Genomic DNA, 22989 nt, shown 5'->3' with positions numbered 1-22989 from the left:
GCATCTTCCTATATCGCTGCTGCCCGATGTAGTAACAGCAGGGATTCAAACCAGCAACCTTTCTGGTCATCTGCTTAATCTATCTGGTGATAACTTCCTGTCTTTTGGAGCAAATGGGAGTATTTAACCCATTGAAGGAATGATGAGCTCTGTACACTGTGGAGAAAGAACTGTTCACTGTAAGTCCGACGCTTCTTTTCTTGAAAAGTCCTCTTAGTGAAAGAGAAGTGTTGAATCAATAACCAGCAAGAACATAGTGAACATTTTGTCTAGACCAGTGATGCAAAACTTGGAAATATGACAAGAAAGAATTGACTCGTCAGGTGGGAAGGATAGGCATTTTCTAATGAGCTGGAAGAGAAGTGGTTCTCTTCTTCAGGCTGTTGATGTGCCGCAAATAACTTAAATGATTATTGATGCATGGGATGGTTGGACTAGCTAATACATCTTGGTGTGTATATACAAATAACTTCTGGGTAGACTGCGTTGCAAGGCTGAACTTGCATCATATGACAGCAAGTTGTCTGCCATGGAATTAATACTGGAAGAATTGTGTCCCTTGTTACATTGAGGTTGCATAGATGAACTTATCTGCACTTGGCTTATGTATTAAGGAGCCATCATGTGGTCAACTTTGATGGGTGATTTTCTTGTATGGCTCTTCACCCACTTGAGCTATGGGCTCTATTGAGCCTGTTGGGTTTTTTTTTTAATCCAAAGCTCTGTAATAGAAAATAGCACCTGAAATGGCCCTCATTCTAAATCTGAAGTGCTGGTGCAATTCTGAAATGTGTGGTTTTTTTAAACAAAACAGTAAGGATTTGAACCGGCAACCTCTGGCTTACTAGGCAAGTTACTTGCCTGCTGCGCCATTAGGTGGCTATTTAAGGGGAGCAGAATGTGGTGTAAATGTGAACCCTCCTATCTCTAAGTATGGCTTCTTTGTACTGAATGAAAATCATCTTCTTGCTAAATCTCATTGTCTGCGGTTCAGCTATTTTGTTAAAACATCAAAAGCCACAGGCAGAGCTCACCAAACATTTCCCTAGCATATGATCAATGAAAGGGGAGGGGGTGGGATCCCAGAATGGCCACATGGAACAATTTAATATAATGTTTAATGTGAAAAATCAGAGTATTGCCTGCAGATGGTATCAAATGTAGTTTTGTTTTTTTAAATCTTCAAATGAAATGCTGTGGTGCTGAATGAGAAGAACATAGGAATCAGCTAGCTTCAAAGTGGGGTGGTTAGTCTTGTATCATAGGAACTGAAACACTATTTTGACAGTAATGCATGATAAGATTTCGGATGCCTCTGTAGTTTAAGCACTGGGAGATTTTACACATAGTACATCCTGAGGGCAGCAGGAGAGCTTTCTCTGAAGTCTTGGATAAAATGATGGTGATAGTGGAACACTATAGCCCTATTCAGACATTATGTTGTAGAAGTGTATAATCTGCTACTTAAGACACACCGAGTTAAGATGAATGGCACTTAAAGATGTTTTTAAATTCTTACCTTGTTTCAACTTTACACTATGTTTCACTTTACAACATTCACGGTGGCAGGGAGGCTCTGCTATATGGCTGTTGGTGCATGAGCTACAGGAGGTGATGTGGTACAGACAGGAAATGTACTGCTGTACCTGTTTTCAATATAAGATGCGACTAACTTTGCCTGTGTACATTCAATCTTCATTATACAAGATCTGTTGGAACATAATGTGTTAACACGGCTTATGTTGTCTGTGCCTCACAAAAATATGTCTCGAGGGTTCCACAATATATGTCCTTAGGGACATATTTTTGGGTGGTGCAGAGGGAAGCGGGGCGGGTGGTGGTGGCTGAAAGTAACATCTCCAAAATTGTATGCACTTAACATTGGTCTAGAAACCAGCCATTATTAAAACTGAATTGTATTCCTTAAGAAATTCATATAGTGAGTTTCAAATAGTATATATCAGAGCACACAGCAAGAGTGCAGTACTTTGACTAAAGGTGAACACTGTTCTGCATCTGTTATGTTCAAAAATCAGGATCAATGTAGAGGAGAAAATGGCAGCTTGAACATATTTTAGTATTTTTAGAATCAGGCTTGTCAACCACTGTTAAACTGGGACAGAGATCTTTATAGTTATTGTAGCTGTACAGTGCAACTGAGCAAGCTTTTCTAGATCTGTCTAGGCCGAGTAAGCTGTATCTGTGCTTTTGATTTACACAATAGGCTAATTTAAAATTCCAAATTGACTTAGGGTAGGTCTATATAGGTTATACTTGCTCATGGGAAGGAAGCCAAGAACAGGTTCTCTTCCTCCTCTGCCTCCCCCATGGCAGATGTTCCTGTAACGTTCAGTGCAACTTAAGAGAACACATCACTGCTGTATGAAGTCCCTTAGGTCTTTGCCAGAAAAAAAAAAATCTAATATATCAGTTGCTTAAGATTTTGAAATGGGCTTCTGAAGTGGTAGTAATGAAATAAAAATCCAACATCTTTAGGTAAAGGAATTGTAAGAACTTGCTGCTTTGTGCATTCACCTGTATGGGAAGTCTGTATGGTGGAAGAGCAGGTATATCTCTGTCTAGTAGTAGCACAAGGGGAATTTGTGACATTTCTCCCACATTATTTTGGTCGGGGGGGATGGGATTGATTGGCACCACCAAACAGCTGACAGGCACTATCTTCTGGGAAAGTATGGGTTCTATCAGCACCGCAGTTGGTGTATGGGTTTTGAGCTACATTGACAGCAGTTTTAGTAGTTCCTCGCATTCTGAGGAACACAATCCCAAGAAGCTGAGTATACACAGAAGCAGATTTATTTACATGCAAAGATCTACATGTGTGGAAAGTACTGTTCACAATGCTCTGCACAACCTGATGGCCCCGGCATTGTTTAAAATCTAGCAAACTGCAAAATCCACATAGAAAAGATTGGATTGTTCCAAAGCATGCTTTCCTTGCACACAAGAGTAGTAACTCCAACCTGCTGAAATGTGACAGGGAAAGATGAATATACAAGTTTAACACCATTCGAAACATTCATTAAACAACATTATAGATTGCTGTATAAAAACTTTCCAAGTGAAAAAAGTCATGAGTAAAGTTCCTTCTACCTCTTTTTTTTCTTGGCTTTTTGTGACTCCTGTCTAGTAGTAAGAAAGGACAGAATTGCTTATAATACACATTATGTAAAAAAGTAATACCTATTTACAGAAAAGAGAAATGTACTGCAATTTAAGTTCTATTTATAAATTAATTACAAATCAATTTATATTTACAACTTGATTTGACAACTCTGTTTCTAATGAGATAGTGAGCAGGTGATGTACCCATAGTAGGTCTCCTCTAGTAGGCAAGGACAGGTCAGGACACTATGGTCACAACCCAATACAGGAGGAAGCCCCCCCCCTCCTCCTGCCCATCACAGAGGTAATGTTATCGGAAAGTTCGGTGGGGTTAAGGTCTGCACCCAGGAGATTTGAAGTTTAAATAATCATTCTCCCCACTTCTCACTGAGCACAAGGAGGTGCCGAGAGACACGAGTGTCTGGGACAGGCTGCATCTCTGTATGCCAGATTTAATTGGGGGGATAGACCCGTGAACAATGGAAACTATCCCCTGCAATAACTGACCTGGTATCCATCAAGACTTAATCAGGCCCAACATAGCTCATGTTATCACAGTGCATATTTTACTGATCTTCCAGGTGGTCCATGTTCCCTCACAACCTGGGTTCTGCGCCTGCACAGTAACCCTGGCGGAAGATGATCAAGTTCCATGAGGTGCATCTGTTGTTTTCGACAGGAGAGTGGCTTTCCTCTCTGTTCCTTCTCCGGCACCGACTTTGGGCTGGTTTTTGGCTACCTTCTTCTCTTTGCGATTGGGCTTGTTTTTCTCGGTCACTCTCGGCATGACTCAGATTTTTGAACTCTTCTTCGGCTTTCATTTTAGCTTTAACTTCACAGTATTTATAGCCTTATAGTTTTTGACAGCCTTCATAGACTATGTAGATTTTATAGTTATTTATCAGCATATTTCACTGTTTTAGCCCTAACTTCATAGATTTGATAGCTCTATAGTTTATAGTAGCTTTTTAGCAGTCTGTAGCTTTTACACAATCACCTTCCTACTCATCAGCTACTGCCTTTGCAGTTTGGGGCATAACCTGTTCCAATGCTGTTTTAATGTATTTTACTTTATGCTGGTCAAAGACCATAATAAAGACCGAGAGGTACACAGGGAGGTGCCCCATGAACGGGCAAAACCACTTAGACTCTGGGATGTCGACCTACTCAGAGCAACAGGACATTTGATCTGAAGCTAAGATGCAATAAGTAGCATGTCTGGTGCTACTAAGATTAAAACTCCCACCCCCCAGTTTGTATGTGAGGTGTCTACCCAAGAGATGGCAAAGTACTATAACCCTCAACAGTTCCATTGCCTTCTCCCCCCTCATTCTTCTGAGTCCTGTTTTGTTTTTTCTTCCCCACTCCATTGTCCTTTACTGCTTGAATTAGGATACTCCAGTTTGCTTTCACCATGGCATGCATAATATGCAGATGATTGAAGCAGGCAGTGAGAAGCTACCAATAAATACTGCACACATACAAAGATGACACACAGATCTATCAGTGTTGTCAGAGGCATGAGAACCACAGGTGAAATCTAGTGAAAGCTGTAAAATCTAGTGAAAGTCAATCTAGTGAAAATCTAGTGAAAGTTCACCATTTAGCTGTGCACTTCAGCCCCTTCAGAATGTAACCCTATGCACATTTACTCAGAAGTGCCACTATGTTCGACGGGGTGTACTTCAAGGTAAGTGTATAGAACTGCAGACTTAGCGATGAGTAACGCTCATTGGATTATACTCTCCAGGCAGCATCCAGATGACGTTAGTCATGACTAAGTCGCATGAAATGTAGTCATGACTAACTTGTCTGATTGAACTCAATGGGGCTTAGTCATGACTATCTAGTCTAGATGCTTCCCTATGTGGACAATCAACCCCCAGCTGCACATCAAGACACAAATCGAGATGCCCAGCTGCATGCATAGAACATGGCTTTTTGCATGGGGCTCTTCCTTGCTGGATTGAGGCAATTATGTAGAAATGAAAAGGGTCTAGTGCTCAAAGTGAAATGGAAGGGGAAATGAGGAGACTTTAGAATTTGTTGCTGACATACTACGCAGAGTCCTGTGGGCATCGTGAGCACTGTGGGAACTGCTGCATGCTAGCAAAACTGATGCAGTTGGGCAAGACAAGTTGAGCAAGTGCTTTTGAGCAAACACACAAAATTGGACAAATAGTTGTGTAATGGCCATTCGAAATAATAGCCATCCAGAGCCTATGTCTACACCATTTTGTGTATTTGTGCAAGAGTGCTCTTGCGCAATGACATCAAACAGTTTTTTGAGCGTGCATCAGTTCTTGAACTGCTCACAGTGGCTATAGGATGTTGTTGGCCAATGTCTAAAGCAAAGGAACTTCATGATGAAAATTCAGGAGTGGTTATTCCACCATTACAGCCCAAATGATGCCATCCAAATATAAAATTAACCTTTATTTAAAAGTGGTTTGTAAAAATTCATTTGTCATTCAAATAACTTTAAGTGGTAGAATATTTAAACGGGGGAAAGCCTATTTGCATGCGATTGCTTGCTGTTTCTATTCCAAGTTGTTGCACAGACTCAAAATCCCCCCTGCACCATGTTAACAGCTGTAAAGGAACCTTCTGGAGGAGACCACAACACTAGAGACTTCATGTAGTGCAAATCTAGAGTATAGATACAGCAGAAAGAGTCTATACATTTGTTTCAAGGCCAAGCAAACGTCCCATTCGCTCCATGTTCTTCTCAATTGTGGCTTGACATGTGATCTCCTTGGCACATTCCATTGGAAACCACCCTCTCTCACCATCACGCAATCGCTCTCCTTCATACCAACCTGCAATAAATAATGAACTAAATATGATAAACATAAACATCTTAAGAAAATATTGGTTAAAAGAAATCTGCAAATTGTGCTCTGAAGTAAAAACAGAGCTCCAAATAAAAAACTTGAGGAACACACAAACAGAATAGGCAATAGCCCTGTTCAGCTTTCTGAGCTGACTCTCTACACACACACAGAAAGCACAATGAAGAAAGAATAAATCCATACATCTGTGGATTGGTGGAGTACATGCTCAAACGGGCTGAAAGTGGGTTAGAAATCCTGGCCTGACCCGTCACTCACAGATATGACTTTTGGCTCTTTGGATGAACCCGGGTGTATCCATGAGCAGCGCGGCAGAGTGAGTAAGTGACAGGGCAGGATTTCCAACCTGCTTTCGGCACATTTAAGCCTCTATCGCACTGATCCACAAACATCTGAAGAGGGGTTAAGATTCTGGGTTATGGCCTTCTGTGCTATATCCTTGAGGCAGATGCTGTATTTCCTCGTAATTGTTTGAAAACATTGCTTCCATTTGTGGCAAACAAGCAGCTACAGAGCTGACTCACCATCGTTAACTTTCTGATAGACCAAAACCACATCAGCAGCTTGGAGGGACAGTTCATCTGATTGCTTGGCAGTGTATGTTCTGATGACTTCAACCTGGGTCAGAGCTGAGAGGAAAGATGAGTTCAGTTTAAGAGAGAATACACATGACACACTTATTGCTTTGCAACTTACTTTCTTGCCATTCACTGACTTGAGAAAAGGCAATGGTTTATGGCAGTCAGCTTGTAGTGTCCATTTCTTTCGGGCCAAGTTACTTAAGGTACAATGTATGGTAAACCATAAATTAATTTACAAAGGCATACCGAGTGTTAACAATAAGAGCACAACCCTCTGAGTATCTCCTCACAGTGGACAGGCAAGCCCAGTGTACCTCCATCCTAATAGTCTGAGTTGTGAACTTTTTCCAGGAACAGGCATACGCACCAAGACTGGATGGGCTGAGATGTCCCTGGCCTTCAGCAACAGAGAACGGAGCATTGGTTCACTTACTGTGAAGGCTTCTTCTGGTTGCTGAGGCCAGGGACATCTCGGCCCACCCAGTCTTGGCACACTTGCCTGTTCCTGGAAAAAGTTCACCACTCAGACTATTAGGATGGAGGCACATTGGGCTTGCCTGTCCACTGTGAGGAGATACTCAGAGGATTGTGGTCTTATTGTTAACACTCGGTAAGCCTTTGTAAATTAATTTATGGTTTACCATATGTTGTACCTCAAGTAACTTGGCCCGAAAGAAATGGGGTTGGGTTATCCCCCTCAAGTTCGAGTGGGCCTGTTCTTTTTCTAACAAATCAGATCTGTCCTTACTTGGAGCTCGAGAGAGGGATAACCCATAGAGATGTTCCTGGCCTCAGCAACCATTAGAAGCCTTCATGGTAAGTGAACCACTGCTCCGATTTCACACATCAGGTTATAAAAGTGACAATGAATTTATCATATGGAAAATACACTTTAAGCCCACAGAAAAATGTTAATCTCCCATCAGTTTCAACAGGACTTAGCTGGATCTTGTTGTTTATGGATAAAAGGCTTTGGAATTCAGAGCTTTCTCATCTACCTAATCCAAAAGACATGCAGAAGTGCTATTTCAGAGGAGAGAAAAGGGGCTGGTTCAGACATCACACATAACCTTGGTTAAAACGAGGCTCTGTGCAATGTGTCGGAGCCTTGGGAGCATGGTTTCTTTCCTCCCATCCCTGCATGAATATCTCCATCTAGGTTAAGACAAACTAGGCATGTGAACTCACCAATCTTGGTTTATTCTAGCCTACTTAAACCAAGATCTGTAACTTCAAACCTGTGTACAGATCTCAGGTTATTTGGAACAAGTAGGCTAGTATAAGCCTAGTGGGTTTGGACATCATGACCATTGTTGGTTTATTTTAACCTAGCTGGGAAGTGGATGCTCATGTGGGGATAGGAGGGAGGAACAGAAACTCCCGAGGCTCAGAGATGCCATGCAGTGCTAGCTTTAACTGAAATTCTGCGTGATGTCTGAATTGCTCAGAGCATGCCGTTAGCAAGTGGTAACTTAACAGAGTGCACACATAACCACCTGGTAAAACAGTCATTTCCACCATCCCCAAAATACAGCAAAACTACACAGAGCAAACTTGAATTGTACTTAAAACTTAAAGTCGATAGGAGTACAACGTATTTTGAAACAAATACTCAAGAAAACTATTTTTCCAAGAAGCTTCCTTTTTGCTGATGTAAAAGAAAAGTTCAGGAGGGATTTAGTGGATTACATTCAACACATCAACACAGAAACACAGGCAATAGATTTACTTTGACATTCAACATTTATCGAAATTGTCCACAAAAAGGACAGTGCATTTCTATTTCACGTCAAAGCCCAGAAGAACCGTCTCATTTTTCACATACTTGTCCTATCCATGGTCCGTTTATCACAGCTCTGTCCAAGTGCAGTAATCCAACGAGCCCGCTCATTCCTGGAGAAGAAGAAGAAAATAAATGGATTTTCCACAGCTCAGGTTTTTCAGTCAACTGGCATTTAGGCTTTATTGTGTGTTCTGAATTCAAATCCTCACTCGTTATGAGAAGATACATTTATTTTTGCTCCTGAAGAACTCTTGTTTGTCAAGCAATAAGGCCTGTACTCAGATCCTTGTTGTTGGGTCCGTGTGAACTCAGAACAGGTAACAACACTTCCATAAGTGACCTATCGTCATCCTCTTGACACACAGATCAGCATGGGGAACTTATTTATTATTATTTATTCATTCGATTTCTATACCGCCCTTCCAAAAATGGCTCAGGGTGGTTTACACAGAGAAATAATAAATAAATAAGAAGGATCCCTGTCCCCAAAGGACACTCAGTCTAAAAAGAAACATAAGATAGACACCAGCAACAGTCACTGGAGATACTGTGCTAGGGGTGGATAGGGCAAGCCAGGCAATCGCTTGCAACTGGCTACCCAGAAAAATCAATGGCTGAATGGTGATGAACCCCCATCACCTAAGCATCAAGCTCAGTATACGCACTGTAGTTTCTCCATTGTTTCTTTATTAATCTTGCCTGGGTTATTGAAACTAAAACATAGTCTACAACTCATCTCCTCCTTGTGCCGGTGATGAGAAGAGAAGGATGAGTGAAAAATGAAGAGGAAAGGGTAGGCCGATGTGGATTCCACCCCCCCCCACCCACCAGCTTCAGGAGGGAGATGTCATGTTTAAATTCTAGCACATCAGAAAGAAAAGTTAAAGCCCAGCCCAGCCCACTATGCTATATTATCAGCTTGCAGGCAGCTTTGTATTTTTGTGAGTTTTAAGTCTAGGAAGCACTAAAAATAAGACTTCTCAATTTGTAGTCTGAAGCTGTACAGTCCATTCAGCCATTTCCGGACATCTACCACCTCGTTTTGCTGTATGTATAAGTCACGCATCAATTGTAGAACCGGACAGGTGTACTTCTCTGAACACACCCAGAACCCTTTCTCATGATCAGTGAGAAGGGCTTGAGGGCGTGCGGGGAGGAAGGCTAGAGAAGCTCATCTCCCCTGCAGAGGATTGTTGGGTCAGTGCTGGTTGGGCATGCAACTTGCCCGCCCAGACAGAAACCGGCTGCCCCTGCCAGCGTGGAGGACTGGGGCCCAGGAAGCATAGTCCTGGCCCCCAGAAATCCTACAATGCGCCATGCAAATGTGCAGTGCATTGTGGGGATCCCCACAGTGATGGGTGAGTGCCCGACACTGCTACAGCTCTGGCTAAAAGCAGCCAGCACTGCTGCACACAATAAAACAAACAGGGCTAAGGGAGCGCTTGCTCCCTCAATCCCATTTAAGATTGATTTAGTTATTAAAATTTTCTTATATACCGCCTCCTCCAAAGACTCTGGGCAGTGGACAACAATACCAATCACAATTTAAAAATAAAATAATAAAATAAAATAAAATAAAGGGCAAATGCCTGGTGAAAGAGGTAGGATTTAAGAAAGGCCTTAAAAGCAGCTAGGGAGGGAGGGAAAAGAAGAAGGGCAGCCACAGAGAAGGCCCTCCTATGGGCCCAGGACACTTAAGGAGGGCCAGCTGAGAAGACCTCACAGGCCAAGATACAACCAGCTGGGAGAGACGATCCCGGAGATATATAGGCGCTAAGCCCATAAGGGTTTTGTAGGTGAAAACCAGCACTTTGAATTGGACCCAGAAGTGAACAGGCAACCAGTGCATCGGCCGTAAAAGAGGTGTGACACCATGAAATCTACGGCCACCCATGAGGCGGCAGGTCGCTGCATTCTGGACTAGATGAAGCTTCCAAATCTTTTTCAAAGGCAACCCTAGGTAGAGTGCATTACAGTAATCCAAACGAGAGGTAATAAAGGCATGAGTTACTTTTGCCAGGGCCTGCTGGTCGAGGAAAGGCCGTAACTGGCCAACCAGCTGAAGCTGGGCAAAGGCACCCCTGGCCATGGCCTCCACCTGCTGTTCAAGCAGGAGCTGCGATTCCAGAAGGACCCCAGATCATGAACTATCTCTCTCAAGGGAAGCGCAACCCTGTCAAGAGATAAATGCACACATGGCCATTGGCCAGATTGCAAACTGAACAAGAGCAACTCAGTCTTGGAGGGATTGAGTCCGAGTTTGTTTTGGCCCATCCAGGTTCTGACAGCCTCTAGGCACTGAGCCAGCACATGGACAGCATCACCTGATGCAGGCTTCGTAGGCGGGTTTGCAGCTGTGGTGCCGCCGGCAGCTGGTCAGCTCCCGTGGGTTCTCACACACAGCTAAGCCCAGGCTTGGCTGCCTTAGCCTGGTCTTGGCTGTGCAAGAGAACAGCCTCCCAGAGTCCAAAGCTGCGTCTACTCCTGTGATGGGCTGGATGAGGGATAACAAGCTGAATCCAAATAAGATGGAGGTACTTATTGTGCAGGCTCAGAAGACATAGGAAGCTGCCATATACTGAGTCAGACCATAGGTCCATCTGGCGCAGTATTGTCTTCACAGACTGGCAGCGGCTTCTCCAAGGTTGTAGGCAGGAATCTCTCTCGGCCCTATCTTGGAGATGCCAGGGAGGGAACTTAGAAGAACCTAGATGCTCTTCCGAGAACAGCTCCATCCCCTAAAGCAGTGTTTCTTAACCTTGGGCCCCCAGATGTTGATGGACTACAACTCCCAACATCCCCAGCCATGTCCATTGTGGCTGGGGATGATGGGGGTTGTAGTCCATCAACATCTGGGGGCCCAAGGTTAAGAAACACTGCCCTAAGTGGAATATCTTACAGTGCTCACACTTCTAGTCTCCCTTTCATATGCAGCCAGGGCAGACCCTGCTTAGCTAAGGGGACAAGTCATGCTTGCTACCACAAGACCAGCTTTCTTCCTCTAGACAATTTTGATCTACTGGTTCTGGATTGAGTCACACTTCCCTAGAAGGAACAGGTATGCAGTCTGGGGGTGCTCATGGATCCAAAACTTGCTCTGGTTTCTCAAGTTGAAGTGACTAGAGGTGCTTTCTATCAACTTAAGATGATACGCCAGCTGCATCCATTTCTTGAGATAAACTACCTCAGAACAATAGTACATATGCTGGTGATTTCAAGACTAGATTACTGCAATGCACTATTGGGGCTCCCTTTGTACGTAGTCCAGAAACTGCACCTGGTACAGAATGCAGCAGCCAAGTTGGTCTCTGGGTCATCCTGGAGAGACCATATTACTCCTATTCTAAAAGCGCTACACAGGCTCCCAATAACTTTCCAAGCAAAATACAGGGTGGTGGTTATAACCTATAAGCTCTAAACAGCAAAAACGGAGCTGCGGTTGGGTGACGGAACTGCAGCTTCACATATTTAGACAATTGTAAACACCTACTTCAGTTACGTTTACTTGAGAGGTTTGGAGTGATGTCTGAATTGGGCCATAGATTTTGGACAAGCCAAGATTTCAAATTTCCTCTTTTTGTGTATGAGGGGGAAAGGGTGAGCCCAACATTCATACTACCAACACCAAACCATGGTTTAGCTCTACATATGAGCTAGGTCATTAGAATATTTGGGGGGATAGGGAAAATCAGTAATTATTTTCATTTCATTTCTGTTATACCCCACCTAGTCCTCTAGGTATCATTCTGATAAAAGACAAAAGGGCCAAGAATAATCTATAAACGTTTCACATAAATGGCTAAGATATAACTAGCTTAAATTAAACAGATTTAAGACTTGAGCACATCATTATCCCTGGCACTGTACAAAACTTATTGTAGTGGAGTATTGTCTTCCGTGTGACTATGTCAAAAGGATTCTCAAATTCACATGGGTCAGGCCAGTGGAGAATATGTTTCAGTAGAAAGTTATCGTTGCTCTTTAAATCCTGAAGTCCCAATTATATTTCAAATACAGTTCATGGCACATGTAAGAAGGGTTGAAGTTTATCTTCCAGTTATCATAAATCCAGCAAACTGCTCAAATGTATTAGCAAGGCAAAGTTTCAGTGCTTTAAAAAAACACACCAGAAAACAAAAACTAAAACTGGAAATTGAATTAAACCAGTTTGAAAAGACAGGAGTGTAAGAATGACAGTGATAACCATGAATGTTTTTCAGCCTATTAGGTTCTGAGAAGGGCACCATGGCACAAGAAATGTGTGATTTCAGTTATACTAATACCCACCATATTTTTAAGGCAGTTACACAGACAGAACAAGTTACTGCATGCTCTGAATTACTGAATTACTCAGAAATTACTGCATGCTCAAATTACTGCACGATATGAGGAGCATCACACAGAATCAGGGCTTTTCAGATGAGTTCAGAAAGAACAGGTTGCTTACTTGTCATGATGTTTCTTCGAGTGGTCTTCTGTGCATTCACACATATGGGATTTGTGCCTGCACAGAAGCCAGCTTTGGAACCTTCCAGAGCGAGAGCGAGAGAGAGAGAGAGAGATATGTTTGTGGTAGCCCCACCCCCTTTTAGCCACTCTGTGGCTGTCCTGCTCTATCTCCTTAGTTGAAGTGACTGCCACAGTACCTAGAAGGAAGAAACAGTCTGTAGCGGGTAGGGTGAGTTGGTCGTGTGAATGCACAGAAGACCACTTGAAGAGACATCATTACAGGTAAGCAACCTGTTCTTCTTCATAGTCTCTGTGCACCACACATATGGGAGATAGCAAGTTTCTTACTGTGGAGGTGGGGCAGCCTCACTGAGTCACAGTGCAAAGCATCATGGAACCAAAGAAGGCATCACTCCTTGTTCTCAGATGCAACACATATGCCGGATAAAGGTGGTGGTCTGGGACCAGGTGGCAGCTCTGCAGATTATGTCCAGAATAATTCCAGCAAGGAAAGTAGCAGGAGATTGCTACAGACTGTGTGGAATGGACATACACTGAAGCAGGTAGGGGCCACTTAGCCAATGGGTAACACAGTTTGATGGTGGAACATATCAAGGTGGATAGTCTCTGAGAAGAAGTCTGTAGTAGGCCCTTGTTCAGTTCTCTGTAACAGATGAAAAGGGCATTAGATCTTCGGAACTCTTTTGACCTATGTATACAAAAGACTAAGGCCCTGCAGACATCCAGGGAGTGCCACTTGCGTTCCTCCATAGATCGGGGTTCAAGGAAAAACACTGGGAGAGATTTCTTGAGAAAGGTGGAATTGTGACAACACTTTAGGCAAAAAGGTTATGTCTGGCATAAGAGAGACGTTGTCCTTGTGGAAGGCCAGGAAAGGTGGGTCTGCCTGGAGGGCTCTGAGTTCACTCATCCGGCAGGCTGAAGTCAGAAAAACCACTTTAAAGGTAAGTATATGCAAATCTGTGGTAGCAATGGGTTCAAATGGTCTATCGGTCAACATATAGAGGCCTAAAGGTAAATCCCAGGTAGGTGCTAACTTGGGTGCTGGTGGGAATAAATGGTCTAACACTTTGAAAAACATTTTAACAAGATGTTTAAAGAAAGAACCAGTAATATGATGTGATGAAGTGGCCACAAAGTGTACCTTCAAGGAGGAGATGGACAAACCAGTCCTCTTTAGTTCTGAGAAGTAAGTAAGGACATTGTTCACTGAAGACAGTTGAGGGTCCATCCAAACAACTCTTTTTGGCATATTCAGTAAAGCATTTCAATTTCATTTTGTAAGTTGTGTGTGTGTGTAAGGCTTAAGTGCATAGGGAAGAACTGTGTCAGCTATTGAGGTGGGCAGTTTATGTTCAAATGCCATGCAGTCAGGGACAGGACCGAGAGACTCAGGTGCAGGTCGGTCAATCCTGTTGAGAGTAAGAGGTCCCCGTTGAGACTGGGGAGATGAAGGCAAGTTCCTCTTGCTAGAGACATGAGGGTGGCGAACCAGTGTTGGCAAGGCCACAACGTTGTGATCAGAATGCAATGTCAGTCCAGATTTTTTAAAGTACCCAAGGAATCAGGGGAAATGGGGGAAAGACGTAGATGTACTCCCCCCACCAATCTGAAAAGAGACTGTTGCCCTTGGAGCCTTGACCCACAGTGCCACAACTGAAGCAGTGTCAACATAGTCGATTGTGAGCATCTGCAAATGCATCCATCTATGGTTGGCATGCCCCATAGCGAGAGCTAGCATGGTGTAGTGGTTAGAGTGCTGGACTAGGACCGGGGAGACCCGAGTTCAAATCCCCATTCAGCCATGAAACTAGCTGGGTGACTCTGGGCCAGTCACTTCTCTCTCAGCCTAACCTACTTCACAGGGTTGCTGTGAAAGAGAAACTCAAGTATGTAGTACACCGCTCTGGGCTCCTTGGAGAAAGAGCGGGATATAAATGTAAAAATAAATAATAATAATAATAATACATCAGGAGAGTCAGAAAAATCCTCAAGTCCAAACTCAATGGCGGGAACATCATACAAGCCATAAACACCTGGGCTATACCTGTTATCAAATACACTGCAGGAATAATAGAATGGACCCAGGCAGAGCTAGAGACGCTAGATCGTAAGACCAGGAAAATCATGACCATCAATCATGCTCTGCACCCCCGCAGTGATGTAGATAGGCTCTACCTCCCTTGCAGCTCAGGTGGAAGAGGAATGCTGCAAGTCCATCAAACAGTAGAGGAGGAGAAAAGAGGCCTTGAAGAATATATAAGGGACAGTGAAGAAGATGCACTTCAAATGGTCAGGAACGCGAAACTATTCAACACCAATGAAACAAAGCAGGCCTACAAGAAAGAACAAGTCAAGAACCGAGCAGAAAAATGGAGAAATAAGCCCCTGCATGGTCAATATTTACACAATATAAGTGGAAAATCAGACATCACCAAGACCTGGCAATGGCTTAAGAATGGCAACTTGAAGAAAGAAACAGAGGGTTTAATACTGGCTGCACAAGAACAGGCACTAAGAACAAATGCAATAAGAGCAAAAGTCGAAAAATCCACAACAAACAGCAAGTGCCGCCTTTGTAAAGAAGCAGATGAAACAGTGGACCACCTGATCAGCTGTTGTAAGAAGATCGCACAGACTGACTACAAACAAAGGCATGACAAGGTAGCAGGGATGATACACTGGAACATCTGCAAAAAATACAAGCTACCTGTAGCCAAGAATTGGTGGGACCATAAAATTGAAAAAGTTGAAGAAAATGAAGATGTAAAAATATTATGGGACTTCCGACTACAAACAGACAAACATCTGCCACACAATACACCAGATATCACTGTAGTCGAGAAGAAAGAAAAACAAGTCAAAATAATCGTCATAGCAATACCAGGGGATAGCAGAATAGAAGAAAAAGAAATAGAAAAAATCACCAAATACAAAGATCTACAAATTGAAATTGAAAGGCTGTGGCAGAAGAAGACCAAAATAATCCCAGTGGTAATTGGTGCCCTGGGTGCAGTTCCAAAAGACCTTGAAGAGCACCTCAACACCATAGGGGCCACAGAAATCACCATCAGCCAATTACAAAAAGCAGCTTTACTGGGAACAGCCTATATTCTGCGACGATATCTATAACCATTGACAATAAAATTCTGGCATCCCAGGTCCTTGGGAAGGACTCGATGTCTGGATAAAACAAACCAGTCAATAACACCTGTCTGACTGTGTAAACAAGAAATAATAATAATAATAATAATAATAATAATAGTTGGAAAAGGTCAGAGACATCTGAATGTAGCTGCCATTTGTGAGAAGGATATTTCTGTCAGCTAGGAGAGTCAGCAAGAGTATTCTTGTCTCCTGGTATATGGATTGCTTTAAGGAAAATGCCACTGGCTAAGTACCAGTTCCAGAGGCGGAGAGTTAACCGAAGTGTTCTGGATCTTGTTCCTCCCTGTCGATTAATATAGGCAGCCATGGTGGTATTGTCTGTAATGACCAGAATTTATTTGCTTCTTAGGATGTTCCAAAAACTTTTGAGGGCACAAAGGAACTCCAGGTAGTTTATGTGGTAGAGTTTGTCAGCTCCTGACCAGGTTCCTGAAGCTATGTGGTCTCCACAATGGGCTCCCCAGCTGTTCCATGATGCATCCATGGTGAGGGACGCATCTGGTGAGGGAGTTGTGAAAGGGCAGCTAGTTGTCAGATGATCTATCTTCAGCCACCTCAGGGCTGCCTGGGAGCCTGCAGATGGGACTGAGAGCGTCTTTGACTGTTAACAGAAAGAAGACATGTAGGAACCAAGCCTGAATGACTCACACATGGAGTCTGGCATGCGGAAGAATAGAAACAGTCGAGGCTATGAGGCTGAGAACACACTGAACTTGAAAAACTGTTGCATGGTGAGCTGAGAAGAGGTGAGCAGCAGCAAACATATCTGAAATATGGTTGGGTGATAGATAGGCAGCAGAAGGATAGATGTTCAGGTGGATGCCTATGATATCTATCCATTTTGCGGGGCAGAACTGAGACTTCTTATCGCTGACCTGAAGTCTTAAGCTCTGTACCCAATGTCTGAGCAAGTTCTCTGAAGAGGCAACAAGCAGCCAATCATTGAGTTAAGGAAAGAGTTGAATCCCCTGACATTGGAGGAATGCTGCCATGACTGCCATGGTTTTTGTAAAGGTGCGGAGGCTAGCCTGAAGGGAAACACGGAGTATTGCTAGATGCAGTCCCCCACTTTGAAGTGGAGAGACCTGTGATGGAGGGAGTGAGTGAATGGAAATGTGGAAGTATGCACCTTGGAGAGCGAGGGAAGCAAACCATGCACATTGCGGAAGAAACACAAGAATCATTTGAATTGTGACCATTACAGAAGCAATAGTATTGGACAAAATTGTGTTTGGGTACCATGAAGTACCTGGAGTAGAAAGCCTGGTGAAGCTGTTGGGAGACTTCTAATATGGCATGCTTCTTAAGTAGTTTCTGTACTTCTTCCAAAAGGGAAGGTGTTTGAGGAGTTGGCTCGACAGAGGCCCAACTTTGGCGGGGGGTTGATATAAACAATTAGGTAGCCATGTTGGATAGTGGAGAAAATCCAGTAATCACTTATTATAGCTCGCCACTACGGTAGATATGAGGTTAGTCTTGTGTGGTAGTCAGATCTTCTTAAGGTAGATGGACTGACGTAGTTTAAATGCTGTAGATGTTCATGCCAATGACTGAGCGGCTGACTTACAAAAGGAGTAGTATTGGTTAATGTGATAGGCCTAAGAGTGTGGCAGGTAGGGCCTATTAGTAACAAAGCGTCTGTTCCACTGTCAACATTTCCCTGGGCAGTAGAGTTGATGGGTGATGGTGGGTATCATATAACGAGTCACTGATTTCAATTTCTGAATGTGCTCTAGAGTGTTGTCGGTTTTATCACCAAATAAGTGTTCGCCATTGAAGGCAGGTCCTCGATCCTTGACTTTCCTTTGGGTCAGAGATATAGACTTAAGTCATGCAAGTCTTCACAAGGCAATCGAGGCCGAGATGGTGCAAGAGATGCAGTCTGCAGTGTGGCACATGGAATGGAATCGTTTTGTGATTTTTTTTAACCCTCATTCAATATGGTGCAGGCTGCTCCCTTTTGGTCAGGTTGTACAAACTGGTCAAAAAATGGAGATAGCTTTTCAAAGCTCATGTGAGCGTAATGTGACATATAAGCTTGATAACTGGCAATGAGTAGCTGCAAAGCTGCTGTGGAGTAGTTCCTTTTCCCAATTGTGTCTAGCTTCCATCGGTCCCAATCCGCAGGCATTAATAAAGTTCTACCATTACTGAGACTGTGATACTCTACTATTATTGGGATGAGTTAGGGATGAGATGTTTAAAACAGGAAAGAGCAGTCAGTCTGCTGTGTGCAATATATACTGTCCAGGCATCTGGCTGTTGGAGAGGATGTGGCTGCCTTGTCCCATGCGCGCTTCACCACCTCCAATATGGTAGGGATAGGAGGCAGCGAAAGCAGAGTTTTAGTGTCTGCCTCAATGAGATTAAATACGGAATCAGGCGCCACAGTGGTGTTTGGGAGGATCTCAACATCAAGGACCTTTGCCATACTTTCAATTTGCTTAGAGTAAATGACTCTTCCGATGCAGAGTCTGATTTTGAGTGAGGTTCTAGTGTATCTCCTGAGGGATCCAAAGAATGATTTAGAAAAACTTCTGGTGGAAAGAACTGGACATACACATCCGATTCATATTCCAAAGAGGAGGAACCTATTTAAAGATTAGGATCTATTGGAGTATCAGGACCAGATGCAGGTCCTGATACTCCAGGTCCTTGCAGGTCCTGGCAAGTTTCCCAGTGGAATAAGTAGTGCAGGGCCACCTAACTGTGGTGGGTTGGATGGGAACAATGGTGCAGCTTTGGGTCCAAGCATCTTAGGAAGTTGTGGCTCCTTAGGCAGTTTTGTGGGGACAGAAGTGGTCCTGTCTGGATAGGTTCGATGGGGGCTGTGACCTCTATAGCTGTGGAAGGAAGATCTTCTACAGGATTGGCTCTGGGATATATGGTGATACCAAGACAATGACCTAGTCCTGGTTTGAGGGCGATGTCGAGCTGGTGGGGAGTAGCGGTAGTAGGAGCCATATTCCCACTCTGTCAAGTCTTCATGTCTAATCCCTCTCCCTGTAATGCCTGGGATAATTATGGGAGCAACATTCCAATGATAGCATCGGTATTTACAAGCATCTAAGGAATGAATGTAGGGCCCATAGTGTGAAAGGAAGTATGGGTCCCTCTGACAGTGATCCCTGTGCTCCTCATCAGGGGGTGATTCAGAACCCTGGGGAGAGAGTGGGAACTGCTCATTGTCACCAGTGTAGGAATAGTGATCGAGGTGGGTTGAGATCAGGTGGATCAAAGGGCTCATCAAACACTCACGCCTTAGTAATGGAGTCATATGATGGTTCCAGGATGGGAGATAGCGGAGGCAGCTTTGGGGCCTCCGAGGGTTTGGATGTAGCACTAGCGTGCTGCTTCTTTTTCTTTTAGGGCTCGAGGCCTGCAGTGGCAGAGAATGGCTGCTTCTTCTTGGTGAGTTTAGCACTTATTTTGATCTTGTGCTGGTTCCCCTTGATGGCCACGGTAAGGGCTGAGGTGGCAAAGACAGCTGGAGTGGTGCAGCATTGGGAACCGAGGCAGAAGCCAAACGGGAAGATTCAAATACAGTCTCAGAGGCCACCGAAGCAACAGGTGTTGGAAACATAGGAGAGTCTGATGCCATTTTGGGGGGAGCTGTATTGGCTATCCCCATGGGCAAGAAGGGAGCTGTACTGGTAATCCCTGTAGGCCAGATGGATTGTTGTAAAAGCTCCCTTTCCCAGAGCAGAGAGCACAGCCTCATGGTCGAATTACAGTAGGCTTGGTGGGTGAAGCTCTGGCAGACAAGGCAAGTGTTGACCTTGTGTCTTTCCCCCAAACACAATTGGCACCAATGATGTAGTCGCAAATTAAGAAATGCAGATACTATCCATGACAGCCCCTATGGGCATGGCCACCCCAACAGGCAGAGAAGCCGATAAGTACTGGCGTTTCATCCCCGTGCATCCCTCCACCACTACACCCGATAGGCACTTTGAATGAACATCTGAGATCAGTTTAGCTGTGCACGCAATACAGTGTTTGAAGAAGGCTCTAGTAGCCATAAACCAGGAACAAGGGGGCGGGTTACCGATAAAAATAAAAACACATAAAAGCAAGAGAACAATGAGAAGGTGGAAAGACAGAATAAATAGGGACTAAATAAAGGACAGGTACTTTATTTATTTATTTATTTATTTTATTGTTGCATTTATGTACCGCCTTTCGTTAAAAGACAACCCCAAGGCGGTTTACAAAAGTTAAAACATACAATAAAAAGACAATAAAAATATTAAGCTAAAAAATATAAAAACAAACCAAATTTAAAATCTATAAAATACAAGCATAAAAACAATACAACAGGTAAAAACACACAGAAGCAGCAGTAAAAATGATTATGTAAAAGCCTGGATAAAAAGCCAAGTTTTAACAAGCTTTCTAAAAGCCGTGATGGAGTCCGAGGAGTGAATGGCCACTGAGAGAGCATTCCAAAGTCTGGAGGCAGCAACAGAGAAGGCCCTGTTCCGAGTGCACGACAGCTGGGCCTCTCTCATTGTCGGCACCTGGAGCAGGGCCCCCTCAAGCGGGTAGCAACCCTTGGGAGCAGGCGGTCCCTCAAATACCCCGGGCCCAAACACTGAGGGCTTTAAAGGTCAAAACCAGCACCTTGAATTGGACCCGGAAACGAACCGGCAGCCAGTGCAACTCTTTCAGAATGGGGATGATGTGCTCCCAATGGGCAGCTCCGGATAAAACCCTAGATGCTGCGTTTTGCACTAGCGGCAGTTTCCGGATATTCTTCAAGGGCAGCGCCACGTAGAGTGCGTTACAGTAATCCAGCTGCGATGTGACTAAGACTACTTCCCTCCAAGACATCATTATAATTTTTTCCTTAAAAGTGGAGATGGGGTGGTTGGAGAAAAACTAAGGAGATGAGAGCAGGACAGCTACAAATTGGATACAAAAGGGGCGAGGATACCACCAAAATCTCTATCCTCATCTCTGGAAGATTCTGAGGCTGGTCTCTACGCAGGCGCAAATACCACGTATGTGATGCACAGAGACCATGAAGAAGAAAGGAGCATTGATCAATCACCATGAAGGCTTCTTCTTGCTGCTGGTGTTGAGGATATCTCCATGGGTTATCCTTCCTAGCATGCTCCAGGGCAGGACATATTCAAATGAATTACAAGCCTATAAAGGGTCTAGGAGGATAACCCCTCCCAGTTTAGTTTGAACAGCCAAGCCTTTAGAAAGGTAAGACAAGTGCATGACAGTAACAGTGAGAATATGAAAACAGATACAAAGCAAGGCCATGAAGAAGATGGCCAGTAGCCGAGAATGCCCAGGGTGGGTTGAGATGTCCTCAACACCAGCAGCAAGAAGAAGCCTTCATGGTGAGTGACCAATGCTCCTTTCTCAGCTGCTAGGAGAGGACATCTCCGTGGGACATGCCACAGCTAGTGAGACCCTGGGAGGGTGGGCAACAGCGGCTACTGGAGAGGAAGAACATGTTGTAAGACACGCCTGCCGAAGGCAGCCTCAGCAGAGTGCCAGAGATCCAGCTTGTAACGCCTGATGAAGGTGGTTGGAGCGGACCATGTCGCTGCTCTGCAAATGTCCTCTAAGGGGGCATTCGTACAGAAGGCTGCTGAGGTGGCTGCCAAATGGGTGGAGTGAGCTGTTATCCTCAGTGGAGTAGATAGGTGCTGCACCTCATATGCCAAAGCAACACATGCCTTTATCCATCTAGCCAGAGTAGCTGATGATACTGGTTGTCCCATCGTGGATGGGAGGAATGATACGAAGAGGGCTTCTGTGAACGAGAATGTCCAGGCGAGGTAGACCTTTCGGCACCGGGAAACGTCTAGTTTATGTCATTCCTTTTCCCAAGGGTGGGAGGGATTATGTCAGAAAGAGGGCAGCATTAGGTTCTGGGATCTATGGAAGACTGAGGCAACCTTAGGTATGAATGAGAGAGGTCTGGTATTAACGCCACCAAGTCTGCTGAGAAAATGTAGAACCTGCGGTTGGCTGAAATTGTCCTAAGCTCTGAGACTAGCCTGGCGGAGGTGATGGCTACTAGGAAGGCCATCTTCATGGATAATATCCGAAGAGGAATGGACTGTTGCGGTTCGAATGGGGGTGTGTGGAGTACCCTAAGGACCTTGTGAAGGTCCCAAGAGGGGAATCTGTGAACCACCGGTGGTGAGATTAGTGCAGCTCCCCGAAGAAATCGTTAAAGTGCAGATGGGACAATATGTCCTTGCCTTTAGAGGGTGCTAGAAGGGGTCCCAGTGCCACTGCATGGCACTTTATGGTGTTCGCCTAGAGACCCTTGTCAAGGCCATCCTTGAAGAAGGCGAAGAGTTCTGGAAGTCCGCAGTCAGTGGCTGTGAGTTTGCGTTGTCTACACCAGCGTAGGAAGATGAGCCAGGTAGACTTGGTAAATTCTGTTTGTGGAGGATCTTCTGGATGCCAGCAGGGTGTCCAGGACTCTCTTGTTGTATCCCAGGTGGCCTAGCAAGTTGCGTTCATTTGCCAGGCAGCAAGCTTGAACCAGGCTGGGTTGTGGTGCTGGATAGGTTCTTGGCTGAGTAGATCGCTTCTTGTGGGAAGGAACCATGGACCGTCCGCCGAAAGGTGGAGGATTTCTGCGAAGGGTGGCGGGGCCAGTGAGGGGCCACCAGAACCACCTGTGCCCTCAACAACCGGACCCGGTGAAGGAACCTGGCGAGAAGTGGTACCAGGGAGACCATGTACAGGAGTTCTTGGGGGCACAGGCTGGACATGGCATCCACTCCTTCTGCCTGTGGGCATGGGAAGCAGGAGAAACATGACAGTTGGGAGTTGTGCTGGGAAGCGAAAAGGTCCACCGCTGGCTGTCCCAGAGCTTCCGTGATGAGGAGAAAGACCTGGGGGTTGAGCCCCCATTCCACTGGATGTAGGTCTTGGCGGCTCAGCCAATCTGCCTGCGTGTTTAGTGCCCTGCTGACGTGGTGGGCTGTGATGGAGGTGAAGTGGATTTCCGCCCACTGGAGCAGGAGCACTGATT

General features: G+C 44.6%; 1 protein-coding gene across 2 annotated transcripts in view; it reads right to left on the bottom strand.

The window, feature by feature from the left end:
* Positions 1 to 5544: 5544 nt before the first annotated feature.
* Positions 5545 to 22989, bottom strand: part of ARHGEF26 (Rho guanine nucleotide exchange factor 26) — a 126382-nt gene continuing 108937 nt past the window's right edge. For both annotated transcript variants that reach the window (XM_053308276.1, XM_053308277.1), the window contains exons 13-15: positions 8382 to 8449; positions 6500 to 6604; positions 5545 to 5942 (exon numbers count right to left, since the gene is read on the bottom strand). In XM_053308276.1, coding sequence (XP_053164251.1) covers positions 5800 to 5942; positions 6500 to 6604; positions 8382 to 8449 — 316 coding nt within the window. In that variant the 3' untranslated portion in view covers positions 5545 to 5799. The remainder of the gene's footprint in view (positions 5943 to 6499; positions 6605 to 8381; positions 8450 to 22989) is intronic.

The sequence above is a fragment of the Hemicordylus capensis genome, chromosome 3 (assembly GCF_027244095.1).
Source record: "Hemicordylus capensis ecotype Gifberg chromosome 3, rHemCap1.1.pri, whole genome shotgun sequence".
In the NCBI taxonomy this organism is placed as follows: domain Eukaryota; kingdom Metazoa; phylum Chordata; class Lepidosauria; order Squamata; family Cordylidae; genus Hemicordylus; species Hemicordylus capensis.
The sequence above is the reverse complement of the archived record's forward strand: the minus strand, read 5'-3'. Positions and strand labels throughout refer to the sequence as shown.